Here is a 19,590-nt window from a genome sequence, read left to right as displayed (position 1 = left end):
ATGCCTGTACTGAGAAACCACATATTTGTTTCTATGATCTAATGGACTTCCAATTGCCTTGAAGTGTTCTCCTCTCCAACAAGAGAGTGCCACATCTGTGCTACGAACACATCATAGTATCTAGTGCCACTCACTTTACCCCCATGGAAGTTGTTATGTGCTCTAATTCGGAGGCATGGTAGAAGTTACTGGAAGAATCACAGAAACTAGACACCTAAACGAAAAATGGGCATTGAAATGGGCAAAGGGGAAAATCAGCACTGTGAATGATTGTATGCTAAGAATCAATCCAGGAGAGAAGAACAAGCCCTTTAAACCAAATTGTCTAGTTCACAAATCATTTCTGCCTCCTAATACTCTATCTTAATTCTGCCCAGCAAAAGACCACCATCTGCCCGCTTTGTTATAAGGCAAGTTTCTCTGTGCAAATCAGTCTCAGATGTTCAAGGGTACTGTGTGTTTCCTGCTCTCCTGTTTCTCTAGAAACTGCCTTTCCCTCTCATGTTTTTCTACTCTACAAATTGCTTCTCTTGAACTTTTTTTTGCACGAAGTTTTTCTTATTCATTCAATCTGCAAAATACTGAAGAGAACCTGCTCTCAGCCTCTTTGATATTAAAACTATACAGTACCTTACATTGATCAACTTGATACACTTGGCTGCTTCAACCTTTGAAACTGACAGCGCATCTAGATCATACAGACTTTTTGCTGGACAAGCAATGCTAAATACATTCCCCCCCCCCTTTAAAATCAGAACAGAACCCATGCCATCATATGCAAGAAGGAATTTTGCTCTTTAAAAGGCACTAAGCTATTCAATAGTCACAAAGGAATAGAAGAACTGGTTTAATCTAATCTTATATCCTATTTATGGCATTGATAAAGATAAGGTGCTTCAGTCAAAGGCAAAAGTTCAACAAAAATTCTAGTCTACCAGTGAACTTGAATTCTTGCTAAACTTTGCCTATGAATGTCTGTTGAAAAATGATAGCCCCCCTTTTTTTAAAGGCTAATGCCACCCAATACTGTTCTGATTCCTACCTCCTACAACTTATAGCAGGGATGGGGAACCTGTTGCCGTCCAGATGTTGAACTCCAATTCCCATCAGTCTAGCCAGCATGATGATAGAAGTTATAAGCTCAAGAGCATCTGGAGGGTCAGATGTTCCCCATCAGTGACTAAGACACCTAGAATGATGGCAAGGGCATCTCAACCTGAAACACTGAGAACCAGGCTGTTAAACAAAACTGGTGAAGTATACAAGCCCTTCTGAGTCTAGAATGGCTGTAACATGAAGCCAATGCAGCTACAATAGGCTACATCTTTGATTTAATGGAGTAATGGCAGAGAAGGAGAACAAAGGAGACAAACAGAGAGGATTGGCCATGAGAAGAACCAATTTAAAAAGAGCATTAGAGAAGGAGAAGTGGATGGAAGAACAGCTTATCAGATAGAACCAGGGCATTTAAGTTCCTGGGAAGGAAGAAAGACTGGGAGACAGGTAGTTGTGCATGTACACTGGAGTTCTCAGCACCAGCTTTCTTAATGCACACCCTTACACCCTACAAAAAGGCTAATTCTTGGAGACTGTCCTTTTTAGTATTTGATGTAGCATGAGGGTCTGCAACAGGAACAGGGGGGGAAATGACAACTCCAATATGTATATATCACCATATATACATATCAACCTTTGGGGATCCTACCCATAGTAGATGAAAAATAATCCTACGATTTAGATAAGAGAATATCATAGAAGCAAGTTAATAGGAAAATTCTAGTGTGATTTGGGTAATGCTTAAAGAATTCCATTACATAAAAAGTAACATTAAAACTTCATCCTTTTTGCATTTTTAAATATTAAAGTATTTAACCTTATAAGGAATTAAAGAGGGGAACTTACTTGTACCTTCTATCAGTAGCTCTTGCCCATGGCTACCCAAAAGAGTACGTGACAGGAAAGGAGCAAAATCCACAAATATCTCTCTCAGAAGTGGGGCAGCCTTTTCCAAAGCATGCTCAAGCCTTTCTGTAATGCTAAGAGATTGACAAGGTTGAAGAGGGGGACCCCAGGAAGCTAAAATGCTGCAAGAATATGAATTTATGTGCACAAAAGTACAAAATGCATCAACAGGAGTTCCCAAACCAGTTGCTAAACACCACTGTGCTTTATTTCTTTTTAAGTTACAGTAGTAGTGATAGAAATCTAAAACTTCCTATTGACCTCAAATGAAAGAGCACAATCCACTCCGAAGTGAAGAGTGAGTCCCATAATTACTTAAATAAATAGGAAAGTGATACACCCCGGTTCAAGAAAGTTAAAAGTTATTTAAAAAATACCTCATGTTTGAAGCAGAATCCTCAGGCACAGAAGAAACTGTAGGAACAGATGGTAATCTTGAATTTGACGATCCACTGCCTGCAGAAGATTTTAATAGAGCTTAGATAGCGTATTAGCATATGAAGCTTCCTTAAATGGATTCAGACCATGGGTCCATCTAATTCAGAGCTGTTTACTGAGACAGTACCCTGTGGTAAGAGCTCTCCACAGCCTTAAGCAGAGATCTTCATTAGTTCTATTATCCAAGATCCTTTTAGCTCAAGATACCAGTGATTAAAATGTACATCAGTGGTGGAAAACCAGGCCATTATGGCCAAGCCATGCCCACCTGCCAATCACCTGAAGTCACATATGATGTAGGAAGGTTAAAAGGCACCTGGACCAAAAGGAGCTTCTGAAGTGCCTATTAGCTGATGATTGGTCCTTCAGATGTATCACGTATAGTGCTTCTGAGAACAACAGTCTTTGCAAGCCCCTTATGAATAACCCTGTGGTGCTTTGAAGTCCCAACAATCAGATTCAAAGCACCACATCACCTGACCTTGTTGTAATGTCAGGTGAGTGGTCCCACCCACCACTCCAAATGGGAAGTAAGAGAGGTAAGGATCTGGTTGTTGGGATCAACTTCCTTGACAGGGTTAAGCTATGCCCTGTCTGTATCTGCACAGGAAGCAGACAGGTCACACACCCTATATCCATGCTTTCACTCAATGAATGCCCCCAAAATGCACATGTGGGCTTGATATTACCTGTATTAATTCTCACATTTTTATTTGATTTACACAGCTCCCTCTCTAGCTTTGCAACATTTGTTGCAAAGATGCTGCTTAATGAAGTTCCTTGTGTATCAGAGGCCTATCGCTCTCACAAAGTGGGGTACAGGCTTTTCTCTTTTTTTAAGCAAGTTTGCAGTACACTTCTGTTACATGGTCCACCGCAAATCAACTAGCAGTCCTCCATGTTGCCAGAAGTGTGCCTGAACCACTATAAATTCCAAACCACTGAAACAAGGTCAGCAATAAATATGAAGACATCCTGGATAACACTTGCAAACATGTTGCTGTTGCATACCCTACCACCTGCCACGACACTAGTACCTCTTTAGCATTCCATATGCAGCCATCTCTAGGCACTCAGCCTTCAGTGGTGGTGCTTCAGAAATATGTCCACCATCACATATATCTTTTGAAAAATAGTCTAACTTGGGGTCAGGAGTGGGTTGGGAAAGAAGGGTGATACAATGCAAGAGACAATTTCATCAGGAAAAGTCAGGTCACTGACTTTTTGGACACAACAAAGGGCTAAAATAAGGATGCCAGATGCTGTGGGAGGGGGGAATAATGGTTTGCTATTGTTCTTAGTTTCATTATGTGAGATACACACACACACACACACACACACACACACACACACAAACAAATATTATAATTTTATGTTGAGAACCACCTTGAGATCTACAGATGAAGGGTGGTATACAAATTTAATAAATAATAATATTAAAATCTGAGATAATTTTTTCCACTAAAGCTTGCAGGACTTTCCAACAGAAGCATCCATGCCAACATCTCTTCCTTCAGGTCAGAGACTGTTGACTGACAGATTGATAACATTTATACACCGATTGATTGTAAAAACAAAAGAAAACCTCAAAACAGTTTATAAAAGATAAAAACAGTACAATCGATAGAAAATTACAACCCTACTTTAAAATATACAAAAGTTAAAACACTAAAACTGATTAAAATGATGTCAACTTTTCTAAGCACCTGGGTAGGCTTGTCTAAACAGGAATGTTTTTAGTAGGTGCTAAAAAGAGTACAGTGAAGGCACCTGCTTGATCTCAATAAGAAGGTAGTTCCAAAATGCAGGCGCTGCCACAGTAAACAATCAAGTTCTTACAAATGCAGAACAGGTATTATGTGGCACCTGTAGTTGTGCCAATCGAAGCGGTTGAGTGGGCACATGTAGGGTAAGGCACACAGTATAACACACACATACGATTATACATACACAAACACATGTGTTTGCTATTGTGTGGACAACATAGCTTAATTCTTAATATAGACCTGGAACAGTGGTTCTCCAAATGTGAGACAGTCCTAACACCTTTTCTGTACCTTGGACTGATATATGAAAAAGTAACGATGTATGGCGTCTTAACAGTTTATCATGCTAGTTGCACTTTTGAGAGGAAAGATGGAGAGGAGGAAGAAAGAAGTCCCCCTTCTTTTTCTTTCCTTTGGAAACTTGAAATGTTTTGGGGATCCTATTTGTTTAGAGCTTGCTAACCCCAGGCAAAATTTAAGAGTAAGCACTATCAGGCAAAGAATCTGTTTTCTTCCAAAGAGAAAGTATTCCTAACCACCTTGGGTAGCTAACTTTGACAAAAAGTATGAACTGCTATCTATGTAGCCTCTATGTAGCAGGGCTAGGAAATAACCTCAAAAAAACCTACTAGTATTTTTGTTCAAAGTGAATAAGATAAAGTTGTTCCAATAAGAGTACACCTGTGATCTTAAAAATTTGTTTGCTCCTCAGAAACATAATTGCCAGGTATCAAATAGTAATTGGAGGGGCTGAAGCATGTAGCAGAATGAAACCTTGCTAAAGCTTCAAATATTGGGGCGCAGGTGGGAATAGACCAATTCCATAGTGACCTGAACTATCAAAATAGGATGCCTCTATTTGTCCAACATACGATGGATGGACAACACAAAGCTTGAGATGTGTTTCTAATTATTATTTGAGGCTCTGTCCATTATTTTGTTCTGCTGTCAGTGGATAACATTGCCCCAGTTTTTGCTGCCATGTTTCCTAATGAGTAGAAGAACGCCAGTCACAGTAAATGGCAGTGAATAGGTGGGGAATCTATAGGTGAAGAATCCATAAAAAGAGGTACAATGAATTGTATTATTGTAGAGTTGGAAGGGGCCACCAATTGTCATCTAATCTAACCTCCTGCAATGCAGGAATCTTAGCTTAAGCACCCATGACATGACAGATGGCCATCCAACCTCTGCTTGAAAACCTTCAATGATGGAGAGTCCACCACCTTCCAGGGGAGTCCATCCCACTGTTGAACAGCTCTTAACATCAGAAAGTTATTCCTAACGTTTAGTCAGAATCTCCTTTATTGTAAATTTGAATCCATTGATTCGGGTCCTACCCTCTGGAGCAGGAGAAAACAAGCTTGCTCCATCTTCCATGGGACAGCCCTTCAGATATTTGAAGATGGCAATCATACCATTACTCAAGTCTTCTCTTTCTCCAAGCTAAACATACCCTTCTCCCTCAATTGTTCCTCACCCAGACCCTTATCTGAGTCAGTCTAAGTAGAAAGTTGTGCTCATTTTCTGCTTGCGGTAGACGGCAACATGGTAGGCTGACTTAGATGCAATGCCAACATGCAGTTTAGCAATTAAACAATGGGTAATATTCAACTAAGTTTTACTCAGAAACACTGAAATTAATTAATATGACTAAGTTAAGTCCATTGATTTCACTACTCTGAGTAAAACTTAGTTGAATATCACCTAATGCATCTATTTGAGCCACTGGCTCAGACACTCCCTACTGCCCTCTGGCATGGCCATCAGGAGATTGGAATACTTTCCTTCTGTTTTTAATTAATCACAGTTTCTCATGCCATCCAAACCTGGCTAACTATGACTAATGTTAATTATGCTTAGTGGAAAGAAGCCAACTAGTTTCTGAAGCAGGCTTGCTTTCACTAACCATACTTAAGATTAATCACAGTTTAGGGACACGGGTGGTGCTGTGGTCTAAACCACTGAGTCTTGGGCTTGGTCGGCGGTTTGAATCCCTGCGATGGGGTGAGCTCCCGTTGCTCAGTCCCAGCTTCTGCCAACCTAGCAGTTCGAAAGCATGTCAAGTGCAAGTAGATAAATAGGTATCGTTCCAGCGGGAAGGTGAATGGCATTTCGTGCGCTCCTCTGGTTTTGCCAGAAGCAGCTTAGTCTTGCTAGCCACATGACCCAGAAAAACTGTCTGCGGACAAACGTCGGCTCCCTTGGCCAGTAAAGCGAGATGAGCGCCACAACCCCAGAGTCGTTCGCGACTGGACTTAACTGTCAGGGGTCCTTTACCTTTTTTAACACACTAAACTGTAGTTAATCTAAGACAATTCAAAACTTTCCAATCTCCTTGTGACCATGCCAGAGGTGGTAGTAATAGTTATGTGTATTCTAACATTTGTGCAAAAATACAAATCTGAAATAGTCAGCATATAATATTGATAGAATGCTAGTAAATGACTGAAAATTTCAACAGTAGCATTAAAAATGTTTTTTAATTTGCCAAATATAGATATTACCACACATTTCAGAAGGCAAGCCAGTAAGTCCAAAAATATGTTTTATTGGGTTTCAGGTTTTTTAGTTGTTAACAATCCTGACCCATCAGGATATAACTATAAATTTAAAAGAAATAATGTTAAGTTATCTAAAATATCAGCCCTTGATTTTGGACATTCAGAAGAAGCAATACGGCTTTTAGTTACTCTAACTAGCTGAACAAATAGGTTTATGATAGAAAACCTGGCACACTTCCAGCAAAAATTAAGTTTTTTATTGTGGCACATGCTGCTTCAAGTTACATTTCCCATGCAGCTAGAATCAGCTGAATAAATGCAGAAGTGAAACTCATCTGTACTTTACCTTGGAAAGGGAGAGTCCACACAATCGTCTCATCCCCAAAGTAAGCCCCCAATCAAGGCCTGCATCTTGGCAGTGATCTTAAATGATTATCACTGAATTATACTAGTTATCTCAATAATGGCACTGGTTTGTCTAGCTCAGTGGTTTTCAAAAAAAATTCTCTGAGCCACACTTTTAGAGTAAAAATTTGCTCGTGCCACACCAATATTTTTATTGACAAGAAATGGGAAACAAAAGGAAACAACAACTAGAAGTGTTAGATTTATAACATAGAACACAACTACTTTATAATAGGATCATGGGACATCCAGAAAGTATAAAACAATGCAGCTATATAGGAACATGAATCATTCCCAAAATATAATACTGATTGTCCTTAAATCTTCCAGCCACAATTGCCACCCTTTCCTGCCACACCAGTATGGCACATCACACCCTTTGAGAACCACTGGTCTAGCCAGAACAATTGAAAACAACCATCTGCTTTAAAGAGAGGTTGATTACATCAAATTAAGCTGAATACAAAGAAATGCTACACAAACTGGGGGGGGGGGGGACATAGCAAATGATTTTTATGGAAAATCCATGTGTGTCATGCTTGTGGATTAGTGATTTTGCTTTTCTTAAATTGAATTGTAAGTCACTGTTGGACAGTCTCTCTTACTTTTTGATAGCAAGAAAATAAAATGTTGTCCATCAGGGAAATTTCCCCAAAAGCACTTTTAAACAACAACAAATATTCTAACGAGGCCTATAATCTCAATTTTTTAAAAGCTGTAATCCAAGGCAACATATTTCTTTCAGCAAACTTCAAGATAATTCAAAAATGGGCAAAGAACAAAAATGCCAGTTACATGTTATTCTACAGAAGTCTTCAAAGCAGTATAAAAGCTCTTCATGTAAAAGCTCTTTGGATAAGGACTAAATGTAGTTTTCAACTACAGGTTTCATTTAAGGGATAGCTTTTGTGCATTTAGAGGAAAAGAGACATTTCAGAAGCATGTTTTCATCTAAAACACACATGCAAGTAAGTGCGGTAGCTACTTCAAACATGTGGAACCAAAGTGACTTATCTCTCTTATCCTTTCACTGATAAACTGGCTCCTTCAAACTGACAGTTTTACAGACATTTGCAAGGACATAAAAGAAAATGCAAATAGATCATCTGTCTCGCACCCTTCTAGTGAAAGCTTATTGTTTATTCAAGGTCCCCAAGGGTCTAAACAAATAATGTCTCTAGCAATAAACTGTCCTTAAAAGGAAGTGCTGCTCCCAAAATGCTTGCATGTCTTTGAATGTACATATGCAAAGAAAAGTGATACCTAATGTGCAGTTTAATGACAAGGCTACAGCTACTAGAAAAAGCCGCCCCCGCCTCCCTTGTCTAACAAAGTCCAGCAAGGATCAGAAACAAAGGATTTCTTTTTTAAAAGGAGTATCTAGTTAAGTAATGATTTGGCTTCCTTGCTGAAAACTTTCTGGGCCAATCTACAGGGAGTAAACAAAGAAAAATTTAAACTACTAAAGATAAATTATTATTTACTTTAAAAAAAGAAATCCTTTTCTCTATACCAAGAACTGCACAACGTTATTTTGTTGCAAAAACCTTACAAGCAAGCAGGGCAACATTAAGGAAACACTATGGGGCACAATCATTACTCTTCAGCATAACTCAGCAACTGAACTGCCTAACCTGGGCTTCCTCAACCTTGGCCCTCCAGATGTTTTTGGCCTACAACTCCCACAATCCCTAGCTAGCACAACCAGTGGTCAGGGATGATGGGAATTGTAGTCCCAAAACATCTGGAGGGCCAAGGTTGAGGAAGCCTGGCCTAACCCACTGTTGGCCAAACTTGGCCCTCCAGCTGTTTTGGGACTACAACTCCCATCAACTCTGTCATGGTCTGGTTCACGGGCGATCAAAGTCCCGGTAGGTGACGTCAGGACCAGGGGCAAGATGGCAGGGTGGGAGCAGGAACGGGGGTCCAGAAGTCAAGAGTCAGGAGCCAAGAGTCTGAGGGTCAGAGAGCCGGGAGTCAAGAAGCCAAGGGTCCGAGGGTCAGGAAGCAAGAAGTCAAGGGTCCGAGGATCAAGAAGCAGGGACTCAAGAAGCCAAGGTTCAAGGATCAGGAAGCAAGAAGCCAAACGCAGCAAGGCAGGAAGTGTATTGCTGTGGCAAAGAGCCAAAGGGAAATGCTGACCTTAGATCCCTTCCCAGCTCTTGCCACCAAGTGCTGTGAGTTACCAATTGGCTTCACCTGTGAGGCTGCAACTTGCCTCTTCAGAACAAACTTAGGAAGGCCCCAGTCCTGCAAAGTCCTATTGGTCACAGGGCCTGGCTCCTGCATGCACACCTGACAATCTCTAGCTAACAGGACCAGTGGTCAGGGATGATGGGAAATGTAGTCCCAAAACAGCTGGAGGGCCGAGTTTGGCCACCACTGCCAAACTATCAGTTTGTTTTTTTTTTTATAATATTTTTTATTACGTTTCTTTCCAAATTTTATACATTACAAACAAATAAGGAGTTTACAAGAAACCTTTTTTTTTTTTTTTTAACAAAAATCCCAACTTGGACTTCCCCACCCCTTCCGATTCTGCGTTCTTTATATTAACAATGTCAGCAATTTGTTACCTTATGTCATACCTTATTGTAACTTTTACATGTTATGTATCTATATTCAATATATTATGTCAGAATTTTTATACCTTTAAAATAAACGTAACATGTTCAATTTCATATTATCTCCTTTTCTCTTTTATCACTTAGTTTACTATTTACTTAATCATAATCGCTAAAGCGTATCATTTTCAAATCATGCACCGTCTTAAGATTCATACAGTTTGTAATACTTTTGCAAGTAGTCTTTAAACTTTTTCCAGTCCACCTCAATTGTTTCTACATCCAAATCTCGGATTCTGCCGGTCAGTTCAGCTATCTCCATGTAGTCCATCAACTGCGTCTGCCATTCCTCCAGCGTGGGTAAATCTTGTGTCTTCCAGTTCTTTGCGATGAGTATTCTTGCTGCTGTACTAGCATACATAAACAAAGTTCTGTCCTTCTTTAACACTTTCTGGTCTACCATGCCCAACAGGAAGGCCTCTGGTTTCTTGGGAAAGGTATACCTAAATACCTTTTTCAACTCATTGTAAATCATTTCCCAGAAAGCCTTAACCTTTGGGCATGTCCACCAGAGGTGAAAGAAAGTCCCCTCTGCTTCCTTACACTTCCAACATTTATTGTCAGACAGGTGATGTATCTTAGCTAACTTGACTGGGGTCATGTACCACCGGTATATCATTTTCATAATGTTTTCCTTCAAGGCCGTACTGGCCGTGAATTTCATTCCGGTGTTCCATAACCTTTCCCAGTCTTCAAACATAATGTTGTGTCCAACATCCTGTGCCCATTTAATCATAGCAGATTTAACTGTCTCATCCTGTAAATTCCACATAAGCAGCAAGTTATACATTCTAGATAACAGCTTTGTCTTTGGTTCTAACAATTCTGTCTCTAGTTTCGACTTTTCCACCTGGAAACCAACTTTTTTGTCCATTTTAAAAACCTCTTGAATTTGAGCATAATGTAGCCAATCTCGCACCTTATTTTTTAGTTTGTCCTGGCTCTGCAACTTCCAATTGTCTCCAGTTTTTTCAGTCAATTCCCAATATTTCGGCCAATAGGCCTCCATATTGGGTCTTTTTCGGGCCTTGGCCTCCACTGGTGATAGCCACCTCGGAGTTTTACTCTCTAGTAAGTCTTTATATTTCATCCAGACTGCAAAAATTGCTTTTCTGACAATGTGGCTTTTAAACAATTTATGTGCTTTAACCTTGTCGTACCATAGGTATGCGTGCCATCCAAAAGCATTATTAAAACCTTCCAGATCTAGGACATCGGTGTTTTCCAACAAAAACCAATCTTTCAGCCAGCAGAAGGCTGCAGCTTCATAATACAACCTCAAGTCCGGCAGGGCAAACCCCCCTCTTTCTTTCGTATCTGTTAATATTTTAAACTTTATTCGGGGCTTTTTGCCCTGCCAGATAAATCTAGATATATCCTTCTGCCATTTTCCAAAGCAATCCACTCTGTCCACGATCTGTAAGGTTTGAAACAAAAATAACATTTTCGGCAACACATTCATTTTTATAGCTGCAATTCTTCCCAACAAGGAAAGTTTCAATCTTGACCAAATTTCTAAATCCTTTTTAACTTCCAACCAACATTTCTCATAATTATCCTTAAATAAATTCAAATTCTTGGAGGACAAATAGATCCCAAGGTATTTCACTTTTTTAACCACATTCAGTTCTGTTTCTCTCTGAAACCCCTCTGTTTCTGTAATTGTTAAATTTTTGGTCAGAACCTTAGTTTTTTGTTTATTCAACCTAAATCCCGCCACCCGACCAAATTCAGATATAAGTTCGAGAACTCTTTTTGTACTGGATTCTGGCTCCTGCAGTGTCAAAACTAGGTCATCTGCAAAAGCTTTCAGTTTATATTGTTTCACTCCGACCTCTATCCCTTGTACCAACCGGTCCTCTCTGATCATATTCAATAGCACCTCCAGGACTGAAATAAATAACAGAGGGGATAGAGGGCACCCTTGTCGTGTCCCTTTTTCAATTTTAAATTCCTCCGTCACCACATTGTTCACTATTAATTTAGCTTTTTGTTCTGAATAGATTGCATATAATCCATTCTCAAACCCCCGTCCCACTCCCATCCCCTCCAAGTTCTTCTTCATAAACATCCAAGATATATTGTCAAATGCTTTCTCCGCATCAATAAAGATTAACACCGCCCTTGTGTTCCTGTTAGTCTGCAAAAGTTCTAAAATGTCAATGATGTTTCTAGTGTTCTCATATAAATGTCTACCAGGGAGAAAGCCAGCTTGGTCTTTATGAATTACTTCATTTAAGACTTTTTTAAGTCTATTTGCCAAAATGTCTGCAAATATTTTGTAATCCACATTTAGGAGTGAGATGGGACGGTAGTTTTTAAGCTGAGTCTTTTCAGATTCTGACTTAGGTATCAATGTGATGAAGGCTTCTTTCCACGTTTCTGGTGCCCTCTTCCCATCCATAATCTGGTTACATACCTCCAACAAAGGTTGTATCAAATAGTCCTTCAGAACCTTGTAATATTTGGAGGTAAGTCCATCCGGGCCTGGAGATTTGCCTAGTTGCATATTCTGAATGGCACCTTCAATTTCCTGTGTGGTTATTATAGAGTTCAAGATTGATCTTTTATCTTGAGTTATTTTTGATAGTCCATTTATCTTTAAAAATTGATCTATCTCTGATTCTTTCTGGGGCCCCTGTGCATACAGTTCTTTGAAGTATCTGTGGAAGCACCTCCTAATTTCTTCTGGTTTCTGTACGGTCCTTCCATCAATCTCTAGATTTGTTATCGTGTTTAGCTTTTGTCTTTTTTTCAGCTGCCAAGCTAGCAGCTTTCCACATTTATTTGCTGATTCAAAAGATCTTTGCTTCATCTGTTTTATTTTCCATTCAATCTCCTGATTGATCAATTTTGAGTATTCTGCTTGGTGGAATTTAATTTCTCTCAGCACCTCCTTGGACTTTGGTTTGGTTCTCAGTTTTTTTTCTCCTTGGTGTATTTTCTCCAATATTTTGTCCTTCTTTCCGTTCCAGAGTTTTTTCTTAATTGAATTCTGTTGTATCAGAAACCCTCTCATAACAGCTTTACTTGCGTCCCAGATCGTTCTTTTTTCAACTGTAGTATTCAGATTTATCTCAAAATAGTCCTTTAATGTTTTTTGGGCCTTTTTCACAATCTCTTGATCTCTTAGTAGTGTGTCATTCATTCTCCATCTGAAGGAACCGGGTTGAGTTAATCTAAGTTCTATTTTCAAGGCGTTGTGGTCGGAGCATGTTTTTGGGCAGATTTCCACCTTTTTAGTCTTGGGTGCCAGCCCCCTGGAGGTCCAGATTTGGTCGATCCTTGACCAAGACAGGTGGGCCTCAGAGAAAAAAGTTCCTTCTTTACCTAGGGGGTTCTTTGTCCTCCATATGTCGATCAAATCCAGATTGTCAGTCAGTTCGAAAAAAGTTTTGGGCAGTCTGCCATCAGATGTTAAGTTTTGGTTGTAAGACTTATCCATATGTGTAGACACCACTCCATTCATATCTCCCATCATTATGATGTTAGCATAGTCCAGATAGTCCAGCAACGTCTCATGCAGCTTCTTGAAAAATTCTGATTTCCCGTCATTTGGGGCATAAATTCCTAATATCAATATTTTTTCTCCTTGGGTTTGAATTTCAATTGCCAAAATTCTTCCTTGTTCATCCTTAAATAGAAATTTAGGTATCAGGCTCTCCTTAGCATAGATCACCACTCCTCTTTTCTTTACTTTGTCAGACGAAATAAATTCTTGGCCTAATCTTTTATTTACCAAAACCTTCCTGTGGAGCCTGGTCACATGGGTTTCTTGTAGGCAAATAATGTCCAATTGTTCTTTCTTCAATATGTAAAATAACTTCCTTCTTTTCTCCGGGGAATTTCCGCCATTTATATTCCAACTGAATAGCCGCAGAGACATCCTGAACTATTCTGCTACACCTAGAGCGGTGTATCTTCTTTCTCTTCTGGTTCCGAAGGTGCAGGTATTGCTCCACCTGGGTTGGGTATAGGCCAATTAGCTGCTGCTTCTTTTTGGAGGTCTTCTCCGTGGTCGTGCTGGAACTTTTGTAAGTCCTCTGATGATCTTATTTTAACCTTCTTCTGTTTGTAAGTGAATGATAACCCTTGTGGGAACTCCCACCTATAAGGAATTGTGTTGAGTCTCAGTAACTTAGCCAAATCTGAGTAGGTGGCTCTCAAGTCCAATAACTGTTTAGGAATATCTCGATAAATTTCCACCCTTTTCTCTTGTATCACAATTGAGTTTTTGAAGTGTAGGCCTAGTATTTTGTCTCTCTCCTCCCTTGATCTCAAAGCTATTAAGCAATCTCTGGATCTATCTTTTCTTACTAATCTTCCCAACCGAAAAGCCGATACAATTTTAAAATCAATTTCTTCTTTTAAGTCCCAGAACTTTGTAAACTCTATTGTCAAAAGTCCTTTCAAATCTTCTTGTTCAATTTCTGGGACTGCCCTTAGTCTAAGGTTGGTCTCGCGATTTTTCAATTCCACCAACGAGAGATAGGTTTGTTGGTCCCCTATCTGTTTATGAAGAGGCTTGACTTCCGCTTTAACTTCCTCGACTTCTTTTTTAGCTGATGTTGCAATTTGAACGGCTTCCCCTGCCAGTTTACGATTCTCTTCTGTTGCTCCTTGCAATTTTTCAATTGCTTGAGTATGTTGGGAAACCTGATCTGTCAATTTCTGAATCGAGGATGTTGCTTGGTCAATTTTTGTTGATTGATTATCAATTTTTTGATTTATTACTGACAGTTGTTCCAAAACTTGTTTCAGTACTGCCTCCGCTCCTCCTGCTGCCATATCTTCCTCTTCAGATTTTTCAGGCTTTTCGGTTTCTACTTTTTGTGTCGCAAGCACAGCTGGAACTGATAATCTACGTCCCTGAGTTAAAGTTGTTTGCAAAAGCTGTGCTTGCTTTTTTACTTTCTCTTTCTCCTTAGCTTCCTTAGCTTTGGCTGCTCTTGTCTTTCCTGTGCCACTCATCAGTCAACGTTCAAGGTCAAGTGTTGTAATCCCATGGGAAAGGCAAGTCCAGAATTAAAAACAGTCTATTGAGAGAAGGTAAACAAAAAAAAACTTTCCCAGGCCTCTGTATTCCCAATGTCCTCTAGGGGGAGTGCCACCAAAGTTTTAGTAAGAAGAAGGTAACTTTCCACAATTAAAATCTCTTTGTTCCAACTTTAAAAACAATTTTAAAAGCATATTAGTTCCAGCACGCTAAAAAAAAAAAAGTCCTGCAGAGCCCTTTTCAACATATAACAAAGTTCCAGGAAGGTGCCTGCAATTGTATCCACTTCAGCTAGATGAGCTCAAAAGTTACAAAAGTATCTGGAAGCTTGCAACAGTTCCGCAGTTTAAACAACTTTACCCGGCCACCCGGGAATTTGGGGTTAGAGTCTTCCCTTGCCCTTGGGGTGTCCGCTCCAGGTCAATTTTATGCTGTATTTATTCTTTAAAAGTGAAATTCAAATGTGCACGAAAGTCCCGATTTAAAGCTTCAAAGCTTCCCTGTTCACAGCGCTTTCCGCTCTTTAAACCGTCTGCTTTGATCTTGAAAGCAGTGTCGGAAGACGGACTTCCTCTTTCTCGTCTCCCGTTTTTAGCCAAATTTTCCGATTTAATTTGTAAAATCTTAAGTCCTTACTCACGGGTTTGATGTTTCAGCCCGATGTTTCTTGGAAGAAAGGTCAGCGCTCATCCGTGACAGCCGCGCGGCTTCGCCTCCGCAGAAAGAGCGATGAACCCACAGCACCGCTCCCCCTCCTTCACTCCGGAGCCCCTTACGGGGTTCCTTTCGTGATTTCGGGGTCGCTCCAGGTGCCCGCCGGGTCCCACGGCCACGGACTCACTCTGCCCGTGGTTTATCTTGATGGGTTGCCGCTGCGCCGTCGCGAGCAACCCTTTTCTGCGGTGCCCCTCTTCAGAGCTCGAAGAGGTCCGCCATCACGGTTTTGCGCCGCCTCCGGAAGTCCCAAACTATCAGTTTGGAATGTTCAGTTTTACACATTCATTGCATGAAGCCCAGGCATCACCTCGTGAGCTGGCATTTATGTTCTGGGGACACCATACCTTCCTTACCTACTTGTTACTGGAGAAACTGCAACTGTTCCCCCTAGGTGGCATTTTCGCTGCCATTCAGAATGTGGCTGCGTAAGTGAGCAATGTGTGGTAAAGCACCTGCTTTGCATGAAGACTGTTCTAGCTCAGTCCCTAGCGTTGCCAGGCAGCAATGCCGAGTTCCTTACCTGAGACCCTGGAAAAGTGTTGCAAATAGACAATTCCAGGTAGATGGACCAAGTGGCCATCCAAAGTGGCTTATGTAACCCACCTGCTTGGTGTTCCTCATCTAAAGCATCTGAGTGTCATGGTTTCTGGGGTGGTGAATGAGGGACTTAGCAAATGAACCGTAAATATGAACTACAGCACATTTATTTGCAATTTCGTTTTCCACAATTCATCTCCATTTCTCCTTACTTACCAGGAGAACCTCCCATTGCATCTGGAGCTTGGGCAGAATCCAAAGAAGAAACCACACTGACAGCATTTGTGGGCAAATTTATAGTGGATGTAGAGGCAGCCACGGACTTCTTTGGTGCCACGACAACACTCCTATGAGGGGAGAAAAAAACATACAATCCAAGAACTCTTAAATGTTTAAGGATATCTGAGTATAGTGTAATAATAATATAATAATTTATTATTTGTACCCCGCCCATCTGGCTGGGGTTTCCCCAGCCACTCTGGGCGGCTTCCACAGAAACCAAAAATACACTAAAATCACACATTAAAAACTTCCCTGAACAGGAAGTGTTATGATATTCAGATAACAAATTCCGATTTCTACAAACAAAAAGCTTTCAGCCAGGTTTGAAGGTTCATATATTACCAAATAAATAAATAAAAATTAAAAAACTGACCAGTAGTACCTTAGAGACCAACTACGACATTACCAGTTTTACTTTTTGCAAGGCTATTGTTATAGAAAGTATGATAGCATCCCACATTTTTATATTAACTGCTCCAAAAGAATAGTAAACAAAAAATACTGTTTGTTAGAGCATAGCAGTCACCACTGGAGGCAGTGCTACTTCAAAAATTTAAACACTTCTGCTTAAAGTATATTAAGAGAAGTACAATAGGAGAATACACATAAGAAGACTAAATCTCTTCCTTAGAATCTTCAGTTCCTTGGTAACTCATTGCAGAAATGCCCTAAGAAATCAATGGCCTGTTTGTATTAATATGTCTCACGTGATTACTCAAAACTGAATACAACTCCTGTTTCAGGCATCAGGGAAAAGAATATCTTTTGCATTACTAAGACATAATTATGACAAACCAATTTCAATTAAACAGTAATGCTTTATTCCAAACACCTAAAAGGCCCAGTTAAACATACGCTAAAGACACTTTTAATTGCAAGTTAGCTCCATAAACATGCAAAACCTCAGCTAATGAGCTAAAGACTACAGCTGATATATTGTGCACTCCCAGAGCAGTGCTTCCTTTTAATTACCTGGTGTTAACTATAAGCCAAAAGTCTTCAACATTCAATTTATTTAATCACATCTTCTGTTGACAGTACTGTAAGTACAGGTTGAATGTATTCCCTTAATAGCATTAAAATATATTCAGTTTCTAAATAAAGTGTGTTAAAACTAGCTCCAAGTTCACATACGGTATATAAAAAACTTTTCAACACTTTATAAATGTAATTTTAAAAAGACAATTTTTCATTGTTCTCATTTTAAGTCCCAGTTATTATTATAATAACACTAAACCATATCCTTGATTAACTAACTGTTCTGAACACTATTCACTATAGACATGGCAGTGTGTGCCATATCATTATAAGGGTGACTGCTAATGTTAACTATACTCTAAAAGATGGAGGCAACAGCCACCTGAGCCCCAAGCCAAGAGAACGTGTTTAAAACATGAATTCTTCTCACATATACGTAGAGTTGCACTGAACAACTGCACTGCATAAGGAAACTAATACCAATGTGAATGTGTATGTGAACTCTGGACCTGATCCTAAATTCACAAATGAGTAGCACTGAATTAAATTAAATGTGTACATAAAGACTAGGGTCATAGCTAGCCAAATTCAGTATCCTGATACTCGGAATTTATGTCCAAATTAAAAACAAAAATGAGGTGATTACAATAAGGATGATCAAATATGCACCAAAAATTAGAACCTTTTAAGAACACTGGTGGGGGATTTAATATATATTTCCACATAAGTGTCAACTAAGGGATTGGCTCTTCTGGGTAGAATCCAGAAGGGACCTGCAACTAATTTGGTTAGAAACACCAAATTTTCCCCTTGGTATCCACTCTTGAGAACAGAGCATTTTGGAGCTAGTTGTTTGACTAAACTCTCACCAGTTTCCTTAAGAAATGCCTTTACTGAGATGCGTTTCCAAGTGATGCCCACTGCAGTCTTGGACGGCTGCAACAACAAGGTCCCATATGCAGACAAGACTTTGTATTTGTCGTCAACCTCAGGTGGAAGACATCACTCATTATCTGTTACTCTGCCCCTTATATAGAGACCCAAGAGATCACTTTCTAAAACCTTTGTTCATACAAGCAAGCAAGCACACCCTGGCAGAAATGGTTTTGCCATTTCATTGTCATTCATATGGTGAATGACAATAAAAGCTTTGTAGCACACCAAGTGGCTCTCTATGCACTGGCTGCAAAAAAAAATAAATCAGGAAAAATGAGTTAGATAAAATCACTATAAATTGTTGAAATCAAGCTGGATCTGAGTTTGTTCATGTCTCTGGCAACTTCTCTCTTTTACATCATGGATGTTAGCAACTTGGATTTTAAAAGGGGGGAAATTCATTAGAATTGGAGCTATAAGAGATGTTGGAGGGAAACTGTTTTAATACTCAGGAACTTGGCAAACTCTTTGCAGCTTTTTCTATTATGGATGTATTTTTGTGCTATTTTATGAATAGTATTGCTTAATACAAGTTTGTCATGGCCTTTGGCTAGATCAATAAACTTATGAACTGAACTGAACCTATTTCTAGGTACAGTATATACATTTATTTTCTCTATCCATTTCAGTTTGGTTTTAGAGTAGGATACAGTACAGAGACAGTGATGGTGACATTTGTGAATAATCTGCATCTAGATATTTAGGAGAATGGCACTGTGGGTTAAACCACAGAGCCTAGGACTTGCCGGTCAGAAGGTCGGCGGTTCGAATCCCCGTGACGGGGTGAGCTCCCATTGCTCGGTCCCTGCTCCTGCCAACCTAGCAGTTTCGAAAGCACGTCAAAGTGCAAGTAGATAAATAGATACCGCTCCAGTGGGAAGGTAAACGGCGTTTCCGTGCGCTGCTCCGGTTCGCCAGAAGCGGCTTAGTCATGCTGGCCACATGACCTGGAAGCTGTATGCCGGCTCCCTCGGCCAGTAAAGCGAGATGAGCACCACAACCCCAGAGTCGTCTGCAACTGGACCTAACGGTCAGGGGTCCCTTTACTCTATAATAAACTAGTTCAATGGTTCCCAATTAGGGATCTGGGGGTCCCTGAGGGTCTGCAGAAAACACCCAGGGGGTCTCCATTCCCATCCCTTGCATTCCCCCAACTAAATTTTTGACATTTTTGCATGGTAATATCACAAATTTTGTGGTCTGTTTTAGCACTATGCTATTTTTCAATATAGTGGCAAAACTGGTTTTGAAATCACACCATGATAACGATTTTGACCCAGCAATACGCAGCAATATAGTGCTCCTTGTCTGAGGGAGAACAGGGCAACCGATTTGAAGCACCATACCGATATCACATGATGATCTCAGCTGATAACACTGCTCGCCCCCACTTCAAGGCACTGTGGCACTGCCTTCCCCTAGCACTGAGGCAGAGCACTTTTCTT

At 40.1% G+C, this 19,590-nt stretch overlaps 1 protein-coding gene across 6 annotated transcripts in view; it reads right to left on the bottom strand.

Annotated features, from left to right (window-relative positions):
- Positions 1-19,590, bottom strand: part of LRBA (LPS responsive beige-like anchor protein) — a 361,620-nt gene that overhangs the window by 257,625 nt on the left and 84,405 nt on the right. For 5 of the 6 annotated variants that reach the window (XM_053403139.1, XM_053403142.1, XM_053403140.1 and 2 more), the window contains 3 exons: positions 16,166-16,296; positions 2,340-2,418; positions 1,903-2,036 (listed from right to left, as the gene is read on the bottom strand). In XM_053403139.1, coding sequence (XP_053259114.1) covers positions 1,903-2,036; positions 2,340-2,418; positions 16,166-16,296 — 344 coding nt within the window. The remainder of the gene's footprint in view (positions 1-1,902; positions 2,037-2,339; positions 2,419-16,165; positions 16,297-19,590) is intronic. The other variant, XM_053403141.1, reaches the window with a different exon arrangement.

The sequence above is a fragment of the Podarcis raffonei genome, chromosome 9, assembly GCF_027172205.1.
Source record: "Podarcis raffonei isolate rPodRaf1 chromosome 9, rPodRaf1.pri, whole genome shotgun sequence".
Lineage (NCBI taxonomy): Eukaryota > Metazoa > Chordata > Lepidosauria > Squamata > Lacertidae > Podarcis > Podarcis raffonei.
This window is presented reverse-complemented; position numbering and strand designations above follow the sequence as displayed.